This window comes from Cetorhinus maximus, chromosome 22 (genome assembly GCF_964194155.1).
Source record: "Cetorhinus maximus chromosome 22, sCetMax3.hap1.1, whole genome shotgun sequence".
Classification (NCBI taxonomy): domain Eukaryota; kingdom Metazoa; phylum Chordata; class Chondrichthyes; order Lamniformes; family Cetorhinidae; genus Cetorhinus; species Cetorhinus maximus.
The window spans coordinates 31,895,656-31,915,732 of record NC_135900.1 but is presented as its reverse complement, the minus strand read 5'-3'; the positions used below and the strand labels follow the sequence as shown (position 1 = coordinate 31,915,732).

The following is a 20,077-nucleotide window of genomic DNA, read 5'->3' as shown; positions in this document are numbered from 1 at the left end:
CTTCCCTGTGCTTTGTGCAGCCTTCAGACCACAGTGATTGTCTGGCCTCACGCTCCCTGGACATATTACTGATGCCTGCACCTCAATGGTGCTAGTCATTGCTGCTGGAATGTTGTGGGCAGGTGTCAGAGTTCCGTCATTCTCTCTGTGTGCTCTCAGCACCTTTCAGGTGGGGCTGGCCCCCATCTCTTCAGCATCTGTGACCAGTAACACTGTGCTCCTGAAGGGGTCAGGTGCTGAAAGTAGACAAAGGATCAGATTCTTTTAAAGTTTCATGGCTGCATCTCCATGATAAGACTCTGATCACAGAGCACAAGCAAGCTGCCCTCGGCCAGACAGGAGTCAGACATTCTCAGAGGCTATGTGAAGATCTTTGGAGTATCCTCACTGCATGTTGTCATCACCCTCCTGCAATCGAGCAACTATTAATGCACCCACTGCATCTCAATGACAGGAACATTATCACAGAGGGTATGTGCGTTGCCATAAGCCAGACTGGAGTCAAACATTCATAGATGCAATGTGAGGATCTGTGGTGTCTGCTCTCTGCATGTCATCATCATCCTCCACGAATCTAGCAGCTATAAGGGCCTCCCGAGTGCGCCTGCCTAGTCTAGCCAGTGCCAGGGCCTTATTGCCATCATTGTTGCCTTCCAGGACCACCTCACCCTCACCACTGTCAATGTCCTCCTCATCGGTGGAGACCTCCAGCTCCTGCATCTCCTCAGCCAGCTCCTCTCCCCGTTGCAGCACCAGGTTGTAAAGGGCACGGGTGATGACGATGCGCGACACCCTCTGTGGACTGTATTGCAGGGCTCCACCAGACCAGTCCAGGCACCAGAACCTCATTTTCAGCATCCCGAATGGTTTGCTCCACCAAGTTGCGAGTTGCTGCATGAGCCTCATTATACCTTCACTGTGCTGCAGTCTGAGGCCACCGCACGGATGTCATCAGCCATGTCTCCTATGGGTAGCCCTTGTCCCCTAGGAGCCAACCCTGCAGCCTGTGTTGACCCTGGAAGACGTTAGGGATCTGTGACCGACTGAGAATGTAGGAGTCGTGGACACTCCCTGTGCAGGCCTGCAGGATGCATTTGTGGTGGTCGCACACCAGCTACACATTCAGCGAATGGAAGCCCTTGCGGTTGACATAGTTGACCCCCTGTTGCGATGGAGATCTGAGCGCCATGTGAGTGTAGTCGATCGCACCCTGCACCTGTGTGAAACCCAAGATCTGGGCACATCCAATCGCTGTTGCATCCTGGCTGTCCTGGTCCTGGGCGAAATGCACCAAGTTGTGTGCCCTTGCAAAGATGGCATCCATGACCTCATGGATGCATTTGTGGGTGGAGGCTTGTGATCTCCCACAGAGGTGACCAGTGGAGCCCTGAATTAAACCACTGGTGTAACAATTGAGACCACGGTCCCTTTTGTGGCCACGGGCTGTGGATGCCCTCCATGTCTCCATGGTGCCAAATCCTGCAGTAGCTGGCAGATGTGACCGACCAGTTCCCTAGCCATGCACGATCTTCAACCAGCGCTGTTCGTTGGTCATCTACAGGAATGAAAGGCGGCGTCTAGCTAGGCAAAGACCGACAATGACTTGCTGTCAGCGGCGTGTGGGAGGGCCGGAGCTGCTCCTTTTTTCCAGAGGGTGCTGTTCCTCCCTCTGCCCAGCCAAGCGCCTCCGTCAGTCTCTTCTCCATCATCTCCGCTTTCTGTACACCATGAGGCATACAGCTAGATCATCAGGCTCCATGCTCCTGATGTACTCCTCCTGCAGGATGAAAGAGAGAGACGCATGGGTGTACTAAGAACCTCTCTTGGTTAAGTCTGAAGGCTCCTTAACACATCCCGGAGATTGCTGACCACTACTTGGATGGTCAGAGTTTAGTGCGCTACATGGTTGCCCGAATCCCCACCTTCCTCCGCCCGACTCCACCTGACTGTTTGGCGGCAGCTTTGCCCATTGGACTGCATGCTGTGCTCTCAGCTCAGACACAGGCATTCTCCTAACCCACACTGCAAGGCTTCACTGTTAGCTTGAACCGTGAGGGAGACTGGTCCAAACCTGAATCCTGACATTGCAAGGGGCTTTGAGCGCCTCCACCAGTGACTGCTCCATGGTCAGCTTTAGCGAGGAGATTGTCCAACGTGTGCAGTCGTCCAACTGTTCTGCAGTCCACTAAAATGCTCATTAGTTTGCAGTCTGTGCCCAAGGGGTGAAAAGCTCTGGAGCACTTGCTGATACTTCCATGCCTCCGTGAGGCTTGAGTGGGCAGATAAGCTAAAGGCCCGGCTCTATGCATATCATGTGGCTGCGTCTAAACTGTCGCACCTACAAAGGAATGGACACTTTATACAAGGTTTCCCTAATGCGTGGCCGCTAACCCACCCCACACATGCTTGTGCACTACCTTAAATCACAGGGCAGCCCTTGTCGTCGTCCGTCCTCCCCCCCCCCGGCCGCCGCCCAACAACGCACCTCAACCACAGGGCAACCCTTGTCCCCCCACCACCAAGTCGCCTCAAATGCAGGGCAGCCCTTGCCCCCATCACCAAGTCACCTCAACCACAGGGCAGCCCTTGCCCCCCAACGCCTCCCACCAACATGTCTCAACCTTGAAGTCCAATAAGCGACCCAGGCGAGCACTGAGCAACGTTACTGTGCACTCACCTCCGAGTTCCCCTCAAAGTGCAGCCCGCCAAGTGCACGCCATTTATATGCTTTTGTGAAACACGTCGGTGTGGGTGGACAATTCAGTGGGGAGAGGGGATGACATCAGAGGGCTGGCCTCAGGATATGTAGATGTATTACAATATTACAATGAGGTTCCCAACATCTGATGGTGGGAAACGCGGCCTGCCATCGACAGTCTGAGCAGACAATTGCCTGGTCATCTCACAATGTTGTCCACTGACGCCGCTGAACGCATCTGACGCCAGCAGGCACAGAAAATTCCATCCTGTGTCTGCAGGCTATCAGGCTGTGGAGGCCGCCACAGCTGAGCCCAATTCCATTCTCACTTTAATATCCACTGTTTCCCAATGCTCATAAGTACACAATTTTCAGCAGAAGTCAGCGTCTACCCATCAAAAGCAAAAGTCTTTTTTTATTTTTATTTGCCTTCCCAGTTCAGGATTAGTGTGGTCAATGTGTCACCCTAACCATTTCCACAGCCAAAACCAGATAACTTTGCACAGACTAGGAACTGAACCTGGAATTGTGTGGTCTGTAATCTTTGTGGTTTAGTGATACTCAACAGTGTCATTTTTTTTAAGCCGAACTTTCTTTCCTGCTCTCTTTTATTTTATTCTTTATTCTTTCCAGCATCTCTGAAACTAAGATTGAGTGCACCACTCCTGCCCACACTTCTCTGCTGACACATTCTGTGGTTTTGAAAATAGACTCTGCTGTCCGTGAGGTCAAAAATTCTTTCATGTATGTGGAAAATCCATCTATCCACAATATTTATCCAGCTTGGTCATTTAGCAGGTAAGACATGGTATAGTCTTCCATTTTGACCTGTGTCTCTTTTCAAGAACTGGGCACTGGAAGCTCATATGTTTCTCTTCATTGCAGTGGAGGCAGCACAGTTACTGTGAAAGGAATTAACTTGAATTTTGTACAGACCCCCCAGATGGTAATCACTCTACAGCAAATACCAAAGGCTTTTCATGTGGTAAGTTTTCCACATACCTCTGACATGATCTGACCTTGTGTAACTGTTACATAGGCGTCCGGCTATTCAGCTCCTCGCACTTTCTCTACCGTTTAATTAGATCATGACAGATGTGTAGCTAAACTTCACTTACCTGCCTTAGCTCCACCTCCCTTAATGCCATTGGCACTAAAAATCTGTCACTCTCAGTCTTGAAGCTTTCAGTTGACCCAGTGTCTGCTGCCTTTTGGGAAAGAGAACTTCAAATTCCCCTTGTGTGCAAAACCTGGATTTTCATTCCTGAGGCAGGTGCGCAGAGTTGAGAAATCTCCCGGCTTGCCACACCCACACCTGAGGTAAAAGTGCCCTGAGTGGCAGGATCTTCGTTTTGAGAGGCAGGGGCAGGATAGAATCGGGCCTGCCATCCCCGGACGCAGATCGGCGGCGACCACAGGGGTTTTCATTATCTGCACGCTCTTTTCATGGGATGGGATGGGATGGGAGGGTAGTCATGGGGGTGGGGTTAGGGTTTATCATCCATATGCAGGGGCGTTAGGCCTTATCCCTGAACATTCAGCCTCAGGCTCCTCTAGAAGGCCAAAGACACTGGGTAGGGCTGACTGGTGCAGGATGAATGAATTATGGCTGCTGCCAGAATAATGAGCATTCATGACCTTGGCATGGTTGCACACCAGCTGCATGTGAATGGAGTTGAGCCCCTTGTGGCTAATGTACCTCTCCCTATTGTCATGATGGAATCCACAGAGCTATATGCATGCACTCAATGGTGTTCTGCGCCATTGGAAATCTTGATATCCTGACAAAGCTGCAAGTCTTTTCATCCTGCTTGCCCTTCCTGAGCGAGAAGACTCTTGTCTATACACTCTAGGCTATACTCTCTATACGCTCCTGTTTTTAGTAGATAGTCTCTGTGACCCCACCCCCTTCTAGATGCTTCAGTGGATCATGTACTGAAATATGTTGGTGCTGTCTGTTGCTTCCACCTTGAAAGACCTGGACACACAAAAATTTAAGGTGACGGTGACCTTCACAGCCACTGGCAGGGCAGTCCCCACCTTAATGTGAGGCTCCAAGTTGGGTTATAGAACCTGAGTCTCCTCAGTCATGTCGATCAGGTAGTGGTAGGATAGACCTGAGAAACTCTTGGTGGTGTAATGATATGGCAGGTGGCATTTGCCAGGCTGACCAAATCCACAAGTGAAACTTGCCCACGCTATCACAATGATTTTGGAATTTGTATTTAATATGAGAAGGCTTGTGCACTAAAGTCAGAAGTAATGAGTCCACCACCACCTTTAGAGATTTTAAAGATTAAATTAAAACATTTATTAACAAAAGAAGAAAAAACTTAAACACACACAAGATTACAGTTATAACAGTTCACAAAATTTCTACTTAACCAGACTCCCAACTACACACCCTTAAAGATTAAATTAAGGCAACAGTCCAAATAGATTCCAATTTTATAAAGTCATCCAGCAATATTACCACAAGCACCCACTGGACAATGGACTTCCAAAGGCTTTTAATACAATTTTGGTTACTGGAACAGCAAACTTCTGCAGGGTGGTTCGAGGCTTTTCACCAAGTCTGTTTCACATGGTGCACCTTTCAAGATCTCATAGCCACACCTCACACAGCCTTTCACCCTTCTTTAAATATATTTCTCTCTTTGTAATCTGTAAATCCCATTGTTATCATTATGGGCAGCATTTTTGGGAAAAATCAAAGTAATAACCTTGTCTTATTTATCTTTCCATGTCCCTTTGAAAATCAAACACCTCTCCCACTTATCTAAAAAAAAATGCAAATATCATTCATACCGTCACTACTGACCTCACCCTAGCTTTACTAATCTCCATTTCAAATGTCGGTTTTACCCCTCACTTCTTTGATAATTTAAACCTTGCAGTCTAATCGTCTCTAGTTTAACTAAATTAGCCACACAGATAGAACCATATACACACACAAACATAAGCCTGCTTTAAAGAATCCCACAGTAATAGTAGGAAAAATATGCTAGTTCCTTAACAGTGGCTAAGGCCATCTGTGTAGAGCCTTCATTCTCCTCACTGAGCTTCCCTCTCTGCAGCCTTTGCTCAATCTGCTGGCCATGTTGCAGACCAAGAGGCATTGCAACCACAGCCCCGATACCTCAGACAGCAATTCCTGTGCTCTCTCTGATTGTAAGCATCAGCTTTCAAAAACACAGGTCCAAAAACACAGCCCAATACTTATACAAACTCAGCCTAAGCAGAAGTAAGTTAAAAGCATCTCACCTGCAAGTTATTGTCTGGCCCTTTAAGAAGCACTAGTGCTTGGCTCCTCTGGCAGTTAAACGCATGTCTTTGCTGAGTGAGAAGCAAATACATTGAATGGGCCTGCATGGTCCAAGTTTGCAAATAGAACATCAAATCAGCACCGGTTTAGCAGCCTCTGGCGTATGCAGGGGATGCCCACGCAATTACCCTTACCAGCACGGGGTGCTACACAGACTGAGCCAGAAATGGCAGGAGGTGCAGCATGACCCACTTAAAGAGCCTCGAAGTTCTGCGGCACTGTCTTCAGCACCGCTATGGACCTGAATTTTAAACCACTTGAGTTAAGACTCAAGTGTTAGATTTAATAAGCTGTTCTAGTTGACACTGTACTGGCTGTATGTACTTAGGCACTCATGGCTTAAATTTTGAGACAGGCGTATGCTACAGACAGTGTCAAGCAGGTCACTGAACCGCACTTTCAACAGCTTGGGAAGGATCTGGCTGAGATATCATAGATCAACAAATTTGAAAATAACCTGTTGTACATAAAGAAATTTGTTCAGCTCAGCATGAGCCAGTGGTTACGCAATCACAGCAAAAGTGCTTAGCTCTGGATGTGGGGGAGTATTAGGAAAGAATTTGAAAACCAGTTTACAAAAGATTTACTCAGAGATGGAGTGAGTGATTTTTTGTTTTTGGTCACCCAATTCCCACCTCCTCATTTCCCAGTGCACTGGATAGTCCTCTGGTATGTGGACAAGACGGGAAGCACAGGAGCCAAGGGAACAGGTAAGTGGATCAGATTAGCATGTGGGTTGGGCAAAAAGATTGGAAACATTGGCAGGGAGGTTGATAACTGCTACTGAGCAGAGCAACTAAGGCAAGAAAAGAAACTGGTGGGTTAGGGGGCATTCTGGGTGGACCAGCCTCTGACTGGGCAAGCTGCCGAAGACGGCAGAGGGCTCCAGCAGCAAGCGGCCGCACCAAGAGGGACCCAAACACAGCCAAAAGAGCACCGCACTCCCCTAAACTACCTGCAGATGTCTGAGTGACAGTGTCAATGAAGACTGTGGATCTCAAGAGAGGCTGTCATGGACCTATCTGCCATGCTGCAGGATGAGCTGCAACCCATGGGGTTTGGTGGACACCCAGTGCCAAGGCCCTGACGATCACTGTGGCTCTCAACTTGACTTGGCTTGAATCCAGATATTTTCAGGAATTTACTGGGGACATGTATGGGGTCTCCCAGGCAGCAGCCCATTGCTGCATCAAGAAGGTGACCAATGCCTTACTGAAGAGGGCCGGCTACCAAACCAACCCGAGCCATCAGGCGGAGAGTTCCATCGGCTTCAGGGCCATTGCTGGATTGCCCCAGCTGCAAGGTGTCATCAATTGCTTGCACATGGCCATCAGGTATCACACGGACCAGCCAGTGGCCTTCATTGACAGAGAGGGCTTCCATTCCATCAACGTTTAACTGGTCTGCAACCACTGAATGCATATTCTACAGATGTGTACCCGGTTCCCTGAGAGCATTCATGCCTCTTCAACATGCTCAGGTGCCACAGTTGTTCCAACCCCAGGCATGCCTTCGGGGATGGATGCTTGAGGACAGGGGTTACCCAGTCAAAACATGGCTGCTGACGCCAGGGAGGAGCCATCACACTGCAGCCAAGGAAAGGTCGACCCGAGCAAGTATCGAATAGGCCACTGAAATGAGATTCTACTCCTTGGAGCTATCTGGTGGAGCGCTACTGTATTCCCCAGGGAAGGTTTCCTATATCATCATGGTCTGCCGTGCTCTGTACAATCTAGCACTGCTGAGGGGGGAGGCCTTGCATCAGGAAGGGATAGATGAGCGTCACTCCTCATCTGATGAGGAGAATGTGGAGGAGGGGGCAGAGCAAGCAGGACAGGATAATTGCAGAAGAGGCATGGGGCATTGAGAGGCACACAAGGGAGGCTCAAGACATTTTCATTCACACCTTCTCCCTACAACCATGATGCCCTTTCAGTGTCTGTCTGATTTAAAAACTCACCCCTACCTTGGCCAGACATCGCATCCTTCAGATCACACACCAACACCTAGTGCCCAGCTTCACCACACGCACTGACACAACTGAGGAGCTGACCAAACTCAGCTTGCCCCATACACTGGGAACCCACTGAGGGTGCAAGGGTATAGGGGGCATCTGACAGAGCAGCAATAATTCCACTGTTACAAGATCCAACCGCATCTTATCTATGAGCAGGTCTGGGAACTGCAACTTCCAGCGTGGCCCAGGAGTTTTGTGCAAGCACGGACCAGGAGCAGGTGGCACATGCACAATCCGGTGTTTTGTAGTTCTCCGGGCTGAGGAGGAGCCCAGTACACCTCCATAAAAAGAAAACGGCATGAAAAACGGGGTCGTGTGACTGGGAGCCAGGCACCATAATCGAGAAGAGCCCCAGGCAGGGGACAGGGAGAGGTCCCAGTTAAGAAGAAAGAAAGAGAGGAGCAAAGAAAGAGACTCCAAGCAGAAAAAAGGCTACAGTTGGCAGACTTTAAGTAATGGAGGCTTAGGAAAAGTCTTGAAGATCTAAGAAGACAGTGGAAGGTTGGTGACTTTGTGCTGCGGGCTTTGGACCCAAGATAACTCTTTGGAGCTGTAGTGTTCTGCTCGGCACAGCTGGAGCGCTGAGGTTGTGCTTGTGAATTGGTGCTGGAGTGCAGACTCGGGAATCCAGGGAAAAGGAGCCTCAGGAGATGAGTTTGAAACCCTGCGAGGTGGGCCATCATTGATGTCCGATTTGGAGGGACTTTTGGAGAGAATTCCAAGGCGAGATCTTTGAAGGTGAAGACTGGAATCTCTCTTAAAGAGAACGAGGTTCAACAAGATCGGTTGACTCACGGTGCTCACTGATGTCCGGTGGGTTGTTGAGAAATCCGTGGAATCTGTCTTGGTCACATCTATCATTTATTGTGCAGTGTGGTGTGTTGGACCACAGTTTGCCTGTTAATTCACATGTACCTCATATTAACCCTGCATGTTAGACTATAAGATAGATATTGTAAATTGTTTTATCTTTCTGACCTTGTAAAGTTTATATTCATTTGCTCAAAGCCTGTGGAAGTTTGTGGCTTTGTTCTCTGGCAAGTATCTTAAATCTCAAACTTTGTCTACTTTAAACAAAAATTTACTGGTCCCTAACCAGATCGTACCAAAAACTTGGAGGTCTAATCTAGGATTCGAACATCACAAACAGCCCACATCAGTAACTGTGACATTAATTTATTGGAACTGCACTATCAATTCTTAACATGTGACAAGCCCCAACACCCGTGAGTCCTGGTGCATCTCCTCTTAACTCTCTTTTGTGTGCTCCTACAAAGTATGACCTCTGTGCTTGCAGCTGGAGAGGAGGCAGGCTGCTGACCGGGTTGCCCCATTGCCTTGGATGACTTGAACTGCTGTCCTTCGGCTGCCTGAGACCTGGAGGGCTATGCTATGCTATGGCGTGCTATGAGGCTCCCGCAGAGGTGCTGGATCCTCCTTAATCTCCGTAGCTACAGGAGGCACTGGGTTCACTGGCAGAGGGGCTGATTAGCCGCTGTTCACAATCAGAGCACCCTGAGAAGTGCCCCCAGATGCAGAAGGCAGCTGCTCCTCCTGTCTTGCATGACACACTTGTACCTCCCTGCTCACCTGAGATGGAGGAACACCTGGAGGAAAGTCTAAGCACCTCATCCCCTCTCACCTGGCCACTGATGCATTGAGCTCATGGACGAGGTAATGGCATGTAGGCCTGCACACAACTCTAGCACCCAGTCAGTGGTCTGCTGGAGTCACCAGCCTCTCAATGGAGGAAACCATAAATGCACATGCCTGACATATGCCCTCACTGTTGGATGGCCTAGATGTGGAGTGTGTATGTATCACCGAGGCATTTGAGAGTCCCCATCACGAGCCAGAAGGATGCCATCAGTGTGTGTGTTGTGCTAGGCTTTGTGTGAATCTCAGTGTCCTGGCTCTGCCTGAAGGAGAAACAGGCCCATAACAGTTAAGAGAGGTCCAAGACACGGTGGTGGGGTACCCGACATTAGAGTACTGACACTGGCAGAGGAGGCCCCTGAGAGTGAATGTAGTCATGCATCATCAGGCAGCTGGTGCTGGCACTGCCCCTTACCTGCCCCTGGTTGGTCAATCCTTCCCCATGTGACAATCCATCCCGCGTTGCCGTATGCAAGGCCCAAAGTGGGCAGCAGTATGGAGGACTCGCCCCAACAGAGTGGAGGAGGTCATTGAGCCATTTGTGGCACTGCACCCAGGACCGGTGGTGGTGGGGGGAAGGTGTGGGTGACCCCATGGCTTGCTGACCTGCTCTGCAATCCCCATCTGGCCTCCTCGGTCGGACAGGAGGGGCTATTCTTGCCATCCATTGGGAAGAATTGCTCCCGCCTTTCCCACGCAACCTGGAGGAAAATTGGCAAGGGAAACTAAAGAGCCACCTGATGCCTTCCCTTTGATATGTCTCCTTCACTGACTGGTTGAACTACAATCCTTGCTTTTGACTCAGACGTGGCCTGTACTCTGGTTCCTCCAGTGGTCAGCCCTCGGGTTGCAGGGGCCCACTCTGGAGCAAGTTCCCTCCCTGAATTGCTGTTGTGTCATTTGCAGCGTTACATCAGGACTGAATGCAGGCCTGAGAGGACCTACCTCTACATCAGCTGATGCTGCGATTGGCGCCTTGTCACCCACCCCCACAACATCATTGGATGGACCCCACACCTCCGGGCCGTTAATTGATCAGTTGCTGCATGCTCACAGTCAGCCAGGTCGCTTCTGTACAGCGATGGCGACCGCTTCAGGGTCCTCCGCTTAGATGTGCATTAAATTCAGCCAGTGGAGTGTGAGAAATGAACTTTGCAACAGCACATGACAAAACTGTGCAATGAAGGATGATTCGGCCTGGAAGGTGGTTATCAGTGAGTTCGCATGTTTGAGGTATGGATGCGCTGAACTGAGAGATTTGGTAGTACTGGTTATTGAAGTGTAAATGGTGGGAAAGTGCTGAAAATGACTCTGGGTGGATCACAGCAGGCTATGAACAACTGAGGGCAATGACTATGTAGAGTTCTAGATAGGTGGACAAGAAATAATTCTAAATAATCTGGCAGCAAATCAACAAAGCCCAAGCTAGTTATTCAAGCTGTAGCTCAGTACTCCAAACTTAGCATCATATACAAAATTTAGGTCTCTCTCAGAAAATGCTCTTTTAAGAATCTACAATGCCATGCATGAGACTCTTGAGCGCGAGTAGGTTTTTTTTTAAAGAGTGTTTCTACTTTATTTCCGTCTTCTGCTATCAATGTTACTTTTACTGGTAAATGTTCAGCTTGGGGGATAATTTAATGCTAGCAGCCCAAAACAACTTCAGAAAGCTTTGGAACCGTATCGTTGGCAATTTCCTGCTGCTTGACAGTGCAAGATTGGTAACTTTCAAATTTGAAAATTGAACAATTTGATTGCATGGTTTCCTGTGGCTTATTGTTTTTCTTTGTTCCCAACTAAATACTTTGGATTTGTTCATGTTTGCTCAACCCTGCAATTCCTCATTTCAATGAATTCCTAACTTCCAGATTGAAGAGATTTCACTGCTTTGAAAGTTGCAATAGACGTGAGTTAAACACAAGACTTTGGATGCAAGATTTTTAAACGTATAGATGGATAAATAATAGAATTGTAAGAATAGGCTTCATTAATAAGGAACAAAGCAAGCCTAAAGTGGGGAAGAGGAGAATGGTGGGGGGGGGGGGAACCAAACATTTCCTTTGTTCGAATTATTCATTTACGTAGCTTAAATAAAGATTCCCCTAACCTCAGATTAGCTTTATCACAGCTTTAGTGTTTGTCTTATCAGTCAGTGCATGAATTTAATGAACTTGATTTTCGAATTTTGTGATTCTGAAAATATTTTACACAAAATGGTAGCCCTGCAAGCCTTGAATTTCCTGAAGCTGTCAATAGTCTGTGCCTTATTTTATTTCTGGTATATGCACCAGTTACTCATGGGCAAGTTCTTCAAACTGTTTCTACCAAAGAGAAGTCTAAAGGAACAAACCACCTTCAAATTTGTCTTTCCAGTTGTTTGAAGCATTGATTTGAATTACATTTATACTTCAAAGCTGTGTAATTTTACACTCTATTTTACAAAAAAAGGAAAATGTATTCTTCAATGTATCATAAATGTGTATCCATGAAATTACTTTTGCACAATTGTTGATGAATTATTTATATTTCCTGATGAGGATTAGAACGGGTCATCAAATCTATGTAATGTAGCTAAAGCTACATTGTAGCTGTAGCTATTATATATATGTATGTTTGTGTGTGTGTGTGTGTGTGTGTGTGTGTGTGTGTATATATATATTTTTTATATATATCCTGTTTTCTGAATGTGTCTGCATTTTTAATTCACAAAGTTAAACATATACATTCTGAAGTATTGATTCATGAAAAGCTAATACATGTTTTTCTTCTCAAATAGATGTGTAGATATGTGGATGACTTAGAGGTGATCTACTGTCAAACTCCTGCTCTGGATCCCTTCAAACTAACACAACCTGCACAAGGCAAAGCTTCCTTTATCTTTGATAATGTCACTGTGGGATCCTTTGATTTTGGCTATGCCGAAGATCCTTTGTTTAAGACGTTTAAAGTTCCGAAAGAAATCAAAAAGGGTGGCAGTAATTCTCTTGCTATTGAAGTAAGTAACAGGAATCTGAGTAGATTTACCATCTATTAAAGCAGGTATTACCTGTAAGAATGTAATTAGGATTGGAATCTAATGAGGTGATTTTGTGTAATTTTTATTCTGTACCAAGTTGGCTTACTACTTTCAAATAGCTTGTCCCAAAAAGCTCTTGAGAAATTTGGCTATTAGATTTTACAGTACATGGTTTTCTTTGAAGTATGCATAACTACAATTGTGCTAATCAGTGGCAATATAGAACAGGAAATAGTCGACCATGTGGTGTCAGGAAACACTGGAATCAGGTGCGACTAGATCTTTGTTCATTCCCAGTTAACCATAAAGCATAAACATGTAGGGTTCTATTATGCAGAGCTCCAGTGCTGAAACATTTTAATTGTCCTTCAGCCCCAGAAATTAGCAACTATCACATATCCATTCAAGCCATCCATATAACTTTGTTTTGTCAAGAGGCTGGTTTTGTTTTGTAGTAATGTGACACTTGCCTTTCTGAAGGGTTTGTTTTTATAATTTAATAGTAATTAAGGATGATCTTTGTAATGACACTGGCAGATAACTTTATAAATGCTTTGTTTTAAGTTTCAAGGAGCACAGATTAAGCCTGAAGCTGTTGATGGTAAAATCCTAACAATTGGAAACCAAAGCTGTGAGAATATCCACCTGAAACCAAACACCATAATTTGTATCATACCTCTGGAACTTTTGTCTTCAAGAAGTGAATTGGATGTAGTGGTAAGATATGTTATGTTCAAATTTTGTATAATTACATTACATGTGGCCACAGGGTGATCATATGACTGAAAATGATATCTCTAGGTATTGTAGAATCTTCATATGAATGCCTGACCATGGTGGACAAGAACTGCTAAAAAAAACTGCTTACTGACAAGAATCACAAGTTTAAATATAACATATGTTGATATTCTCAACAGAATTGCAAGTGAGCCATGACAGAACTGTTAGCTTAAATAATGTGACTTTCAATGTGCTTTATTTTTCCAAATCCTTACTTGAAGTCTGGATTATATACCGACGCTCTTACTCTGCCTGTATTTCATCTGGGTGTAAGCTTATTGAAACCAGTGTTCATCTGAAAACACTTTGAGACACAAATCAGTGGCACTCCTGGTTCTCAATTGATGTCAGAATTATGGTTTGGGCATAAATTCTCACAACGGCTTTTCAAAATCCTTTGGATTTCTGCTGATTTGTCGCAACCTCCAAACCTCCCCACCCTGATTGCAGACTCCACCTGGGCATCACCAGCCTCTTCCACTGCTGCCACCTTTTCCTCAAGCTCCTAGTGCAAGAATTTCTAGGATATGCCGAGCCTTCTGCCTCTCGCTCATGATGGTTTCCAAAGTCTCTAATTCCCCCAAATGACAGACATGATTCAAATTTGAAGTGTAGTTCAGAACTCCAATCTGTTGTACTTTTGCCACCTTCCCCTTCCCTTTCCCCCATGCACTTTTGATTAAGAGCTGTTCTTCATAAAGGAGTAAATGCTGTGTATGGCATACTTCAAAATGCCGGGAGTGGGAGGCAAATATCTCCCGAGCTCCCCCTCTCATTTCTGGGTTCAACTCATCTGCATAGATCTTTTATTCCTCAGCACAGGCCAGTGGCTAGGCAATGACCTGAGCATCAATGGTCGTCCTACTGGCTTTGTATGGAAGAAAGATACCGAGTTTCCAGGGCCTTTCTGAGCTTGCTGGCTGCTCCTCTGAAATTCCCCAGTGAAGGGAATGGGTTAAGGCCTTAAGGTGTACTAACTGTGGGCATGTTTCCATTTGGGCTTTCATTAGCTACAGTGTTAATTCAAACAAAATCACAACTATCCAATGACTCCTGCTAGACAGGAATAGATGTTGGATGATCACAGGATTATATTCAACAGTATTGTGCACTTTTATGATTCCTCTCTCAATGGCAAAGTAACTTGCCAGCACTTACTATGCATGAAGAATGACCAATTGGGTAAATTATTCAAAAACTGCTGGTGGTGGCTTTGGGATTTTATTACCCCATGCTTAACTACCTCCAGGGCAACTAGGAAGACAAGAGGAGAATATAAAGGAGGGAGTTAGTTTGAGGTAGATGCTGTTACAAAACCATTTTTCTTGAGATACTATGGGCTGGATTTTATATCTGCAAATTGTGTGGGCCGCGCACCACCACACCCCCACCCCCACCATTGCAAACATATAAGGTCGGATCACCAATACGATGTCATCACACGAGTCTCCACAATTATAGAAGGTGAGCAAGCGTGGAAATCGGCAGCCCACCTGCCATTTTGAAATTACTAATTAACAAGCTTGTTAACGACCCAGTCATCTGAAATTTTTCATTGCACACTGCATTTTTCGGATGTCGGCCATGAAGAAGTTTTGGGAGTGTCTTACAGCAGCCATGACAAGGCGGCATAAGGGTGGAAGGAAAGACCTGCTACCAGAACCATGGCTGAATGTACCAGCAGATTCTTGTTGGCGGCATAACCCTTATTCCACATGACGTCCCTGCCTACTGTCCCAATTGGGTGCGGAGCCCGCCTTGGCACCTCTAATTAGTCTCCTTCCTGCCAGACGGCCACTAATTGGCCATCCGTTACTTGACTGGGCGCAGGAGCGAGTGAATCATTCAGTTTCCGTTCCACCTCCCTCACCCCGCTGAAAAACGTAAAATCCAGCCCAATGCGAAATTAAGTATTTTGAACAATTTGATATTAACGCAATAAGAAAAGGCATTGGTTCTATATTTTCCACAAAATTCTATTGCCTAATTTCTTGGTTAATGTATTTGTTTATTTTCAGTGGAAAAAAGCCAATTCATCAATTTATCTGGGAAAAATAATCATCCTTGAAAATAATAATCTCGTTACACTTACTGTCGTCGTTGGGTTAATATTGCTGATTCTTTTCCTGCTCGGAGTATTTGTTTGGAGATACAGAAAGAAACAAATAAAAGGTATAACACATTTTGTTAAACTATTTCAGTGAAAGCAACAATTAATTATAATAGCTTGGATTTTGCTGTCTTTGTTGCTGACCTCGAAGAAAGCTGTGCAGAAAAATCTAGGAATCTTTAGGGGCATGAACTTTCCCTTTCCTGACATTAATTTGAATCTGGCAGCAAGTCAAAGGCATCTCCTTGCATCCAGTAGCAGCAATGTCATCAAGCAGAGCAAACAGCCAATTACATTGTAGAATTCTCACAAGCAGTAAATCAGCAAGTAAAATTTGTTAATTATTCTTCACTCATATATATTTTACAGAGTGCAAAATAAAGATTAGACATTAGAAGCTTAAATATCATAAACAAACTCTTAAGAAAATAATCTTTATTATGTTAAAGTAACTGAATTTTTTTATCATGATAGAAAAATTTGGATTATACAATTATAAAATTCGTCTTCCAGGACTAGGGTGGCTTTTCAACAGTAATTATAACTTAGTACATTGTTAAAAACCCAGTTATGCCACATTAACAAGGTACAATCACTCTCAACCTCTCAGATACTGAAGCAGTCTATGCAGCAAGACCTGGGCAACATTCAGGCTTGGACTGATAAGGGGCAAGTAAGGTTCGCGCCACACAAGTGCCAGCCAATGACCATCCCCAACAGAAGAGGATCTAACCATCTCCCTTTGACATTTAATGGCATTATCATCACTGAATACCCCACTATCAACATCCTGGGGGGGTTACCATTGACCCAGAAACTGAACTGGATCAGTCATTTAAATACTGTGGCTACAAGAGCAGGTTAGAGGCTGGGAATTATGCAGAGAATAATTCACCTCCCGACTCCCCAAAGCCTGTTCACCATTTACAAGGCACAAGTTGGGAGTGTGATAGAATATTCTCCACTTACCTGAATGAGTGCAGCTCCAACAACACTCAAGAGGCTTGACACCATCCAGGACAAAACAGCCCACTTGATTGGCACCTCATCCATTACCTTGAACGTTCACTCTCTCCACCACTGACACACAGTGACAGCGGTGTGCACCACTTGCAAGATACACTGCAGCAACTCACCAAGGCTCCTTGGACAGCAACTTCCAAGCATGCAACCTCTGCCACCTCGAAGGATAAGGGCAGCAGATGCATGGGAACACCACCACCGGCAAGTTCCCCTCCGAGCCACACACCATCCTGACTTGGAACTATATTACTGTTCCTTCACTGTTGCAAGGTCAATAATCCTGAAACTCCCAACAGCACTGTGGGTGTACCGACACCACATGGACTCCAGTAGTTCAAGAAGGCAGCTCACCACCACCATCTCAAGGGAAATTAGGGATGGGTAACAAATGCTGACCTAGCCAGCGATGCATCTTTTGAAAGAATTTTTAAAAATTTTAAATTGGGGGGTTTTAACAATGATATTACAGCTTAAAATGGAAAGTTCTCGTCAATTCAGTGATTTCTGAAAGATTGATGTCTGCGGTGACTGCAACAGCATACCCAGTGGGGGAGCGCGGAATCACTGGCTGCAACTTCTGGATTTCTGTGTTTAACTGCGCATGTGCAGGTGACACAAGTAGCCGTCAGTTTCACAGTTGTAATGATGGTGAACACTGACAATTTCGCTTTCGTTACAACTGCAAAACCTGGCCTATGTTCTTCTTCTGAATTTTGGTGTTAATTCAAGTTGCGGCTTTCCCTTGTTGTGCCCTGTAAAATGACCTTGCTTTATTAAAAGACCCAAACCCGGATGAAGTGCGGTATGATGGAAGAACGCATACTTTGCACCTGGATAGACTTGTGCACACAAGAGCACGAAACAGTATCACAGCGGAAATGATCTCTCATGACTCCTCTGACTATCGAACGGCTCTTCAAGAAGGTATGCATGATTCCATTATTGAGTGGTCTATAACTTCAATTTTGAAAACACATGTTTGTGCAATTTTTTGCCCCTTTTTTCTCCTGAAGCCAATAAATCTTACTCAGGTGGTGATTCACTGATGCCAGTTGTTCTCCAATACTGCACCCAAGTGGTCATTAAATACTTTGTGAACCTGAATATTGACAATACAGCAAAATCTTACCCTTTCTTCATCTGATGTCCACACAGTGCAGCAGGAGTCACTGGACATCAGCAGCAGTAGAAACTTCGGTTGATGTTCCCTGCTTGAAGAGACTGAGATCAATCATAGCAATGCCACCATGTGAGATCAACACACTCAATATAGACCTAGAATCTTTCTGATCTATATGCTCAGCTCCACGCTGTAATTCACCCATTGCTCCCTATTCCATTTCCCTTAAGCTAGCAGTTAAATGTGGATGTGCTACACTATTTGGCATTGCTGTAATTCTCTTGCTCATTTACTACTCAGTATACTAACCACTTCTGGAAATGTTTCTGGTCAGAGGGATCTGCTTCACCAAAAAAAAAAAATTACCCAACATATCAATAACCAAAATTGTCTTTTCTTCTTGAGGTATGTTGAAGTGTCTGGGTATTTTTAAGTGCATATAATCTTTTCAGTGGTTTTTGTTTAGGTGACTGGGGTCAACTGGAGAAGCTAGGGTGATTCTACTCAAGAGTAGTGAAGGCCAAGAGGAGATTTGATAGAGTTGTTTTAAAATCATGACGGGTTTTAGTAGAGAAAATAAAGATGAACTATTTCCAATGGCTGAAGGGTCAATAGCCAGGGAGCACAGGTTTAAGGGACTGCATCTTCCGGCAGCGAGCGGGGGCGGGGCCCACTTGCCAACGCAGGGTGACGTCGGGCATGTGTCCCGACATCACCACATGTCATTTCGGCTGCGCGCCCGCCGAACTGTCAACGGCCACTTAAAGCCTTTAAAAAAAGTAATTAAGCTAATTAAAGGACCTGCCAGTCCAACCTTAAGGTTGCCTGGCAGGCGAGGAGGCCAGGCGGCCTTTAGAAAAAACGTGAAACCTCATCCACGGGCGGGATGAGATTTCATCAGGGCTTTAAAATGTTTATGAAATGTTGAAATAAAAGAAATTGACATGTGCCAGCTCATGTGACACTCTCACATGAGGGGACATGTCAAGAATTTTTTTTCCACAGTTCCACAAATTTTTAAAACTCCCAGCGACCTCCCTGAGGCAGCACTTTGCCTCAGGGAAATCTGGGTGCTCTCTCGCACGCATGCACGAAAGAGCGCATTCCCGGCTCAGGGAACCTCCCCCCCCGCCCGCACAGGGAGTACACAGCACTTCCAAGCAGATGTCACACTGGGCGAGCCTTAATTGGCCCGCCCACGTAAAACGTTGGTGCGCCCCCAATCGAGGGCACTGATCAGGAACCTGCCCACCTGTGCCCACTCACGCACATTCCACCACCCCCCCCCCCGCCCCAACGGGGGGAAAATGTTGCCCAAGGTGATTGGGAAAAGAACCAGAGGCCACATGACGAAACAGTTTTTATGCAATGAGTGGTTAACATGCAAACATTTGAATTAGAAGCAGAAGTAGGCTACTCGAGCCTGCCTCACCGTTCAACAAGATCATGGCTAATCTAATTGTAACCTAAACTTCACATTCCCGCCTACCCCCAAGAACCTTCCTCCCCCTTCCTTATCAAGAATCCATCTACCTCTGCCCTAACGATATTCAACAATTCTGTTTCCACCACTTTTTCAGGAAGTGAGTTCCAAAGACTTACTACCCTCAGAGAAAAAATTTCTCCTCATCTCTGCCTTTTTTTTTAACAGTGACCCCTAGCTCTGGATTCCCCCACAAGATGAAACATCCCCTCCACATCCACTCTGTCCAAGACCCCTCAGGCTCTTATATGTTTCAATCAAGTTGCCTCTTACTCTTCTAAACTCCAGTGGATACAAGCCTAGCCTGTTCAACCTTTCCTAAAAGACAACCCTCCATTCCACGTATTAGTCTAGTGAACCTCTGAACTGCTTCCAAAGCATTCACATCCTTCCTTAAATAAGGAGACCAATACTGTGCATAGTACTCTCGATGTGATCTCACCGATGCCCTGTAAAACTAAAGCATAACCTCTCTACTTCTGTATTCAATTCCCCTGCAATAAATAATAACATTCTATTAGCTTTCCTAATTACTTGCTGTGCCTGCATACTAGCCCTTTGCGATTCATGCACTAGGATACCCAGATCCCACTACATCTCAGAGCTCTGCAATCTCTCACCATGAAGATAATATGCTTTTTTATTCTTCCTGCTGAAATGGACAGTTTCACGTTTTCTCACATTATACTCTATTTGCCAGATCTTTGCTCACACACTTAACCTACCTATATCCCCTTATAGCCTTCTTAGTTCTATTCACAACTCACTTTCCTACCTATCCTTGTAACATCAGTAAATTTAGTAACCATACCTTTGGCCCCTTCATCCAAACCGTTTATATCAGTTGTA

General features: G+C 45.7%; 1 protein-coding gene across 2 annotated transcripts in view; it reads left to right on the top strand.

Moving 5' to 3' along the window:
- The window catches only part of met (MET proto-oncogene, receptor tyrosine kinase), a 148,564-nt gene that overhangs the window by 105,900 nt on the left and 22,587 nt on the right, over nt 1–20,077 (top strand). For both annotated transcript variants that reach the window (XM_078568043.1, XM_078568044.1), the window contains exons 9-14: nt 3,332–3,496; nt 3,584–3,683; nt 12,473–12,691; nt 13,277–13,429; nt 15,511–15,664; nt 17,406–17,549. In XM_078568043.1, coding sequence (XP_078424169.1) covers nt 3,332–3,496; nt 3,584–3,683; nt 12,473–12,691; nt 13,277–13,429; nt 15,511–15,664; nt 17,406–17,549 — 935 coding nt within the window. The remainder of the gene's footprint in view (nt 1–3,331; nt 3,497–3,583; nt 3,684–12,472; nt 12,692–13,276; nt 13,430–15,510; nt 15,665–17,405; nt 17,550–20,077) is intronic.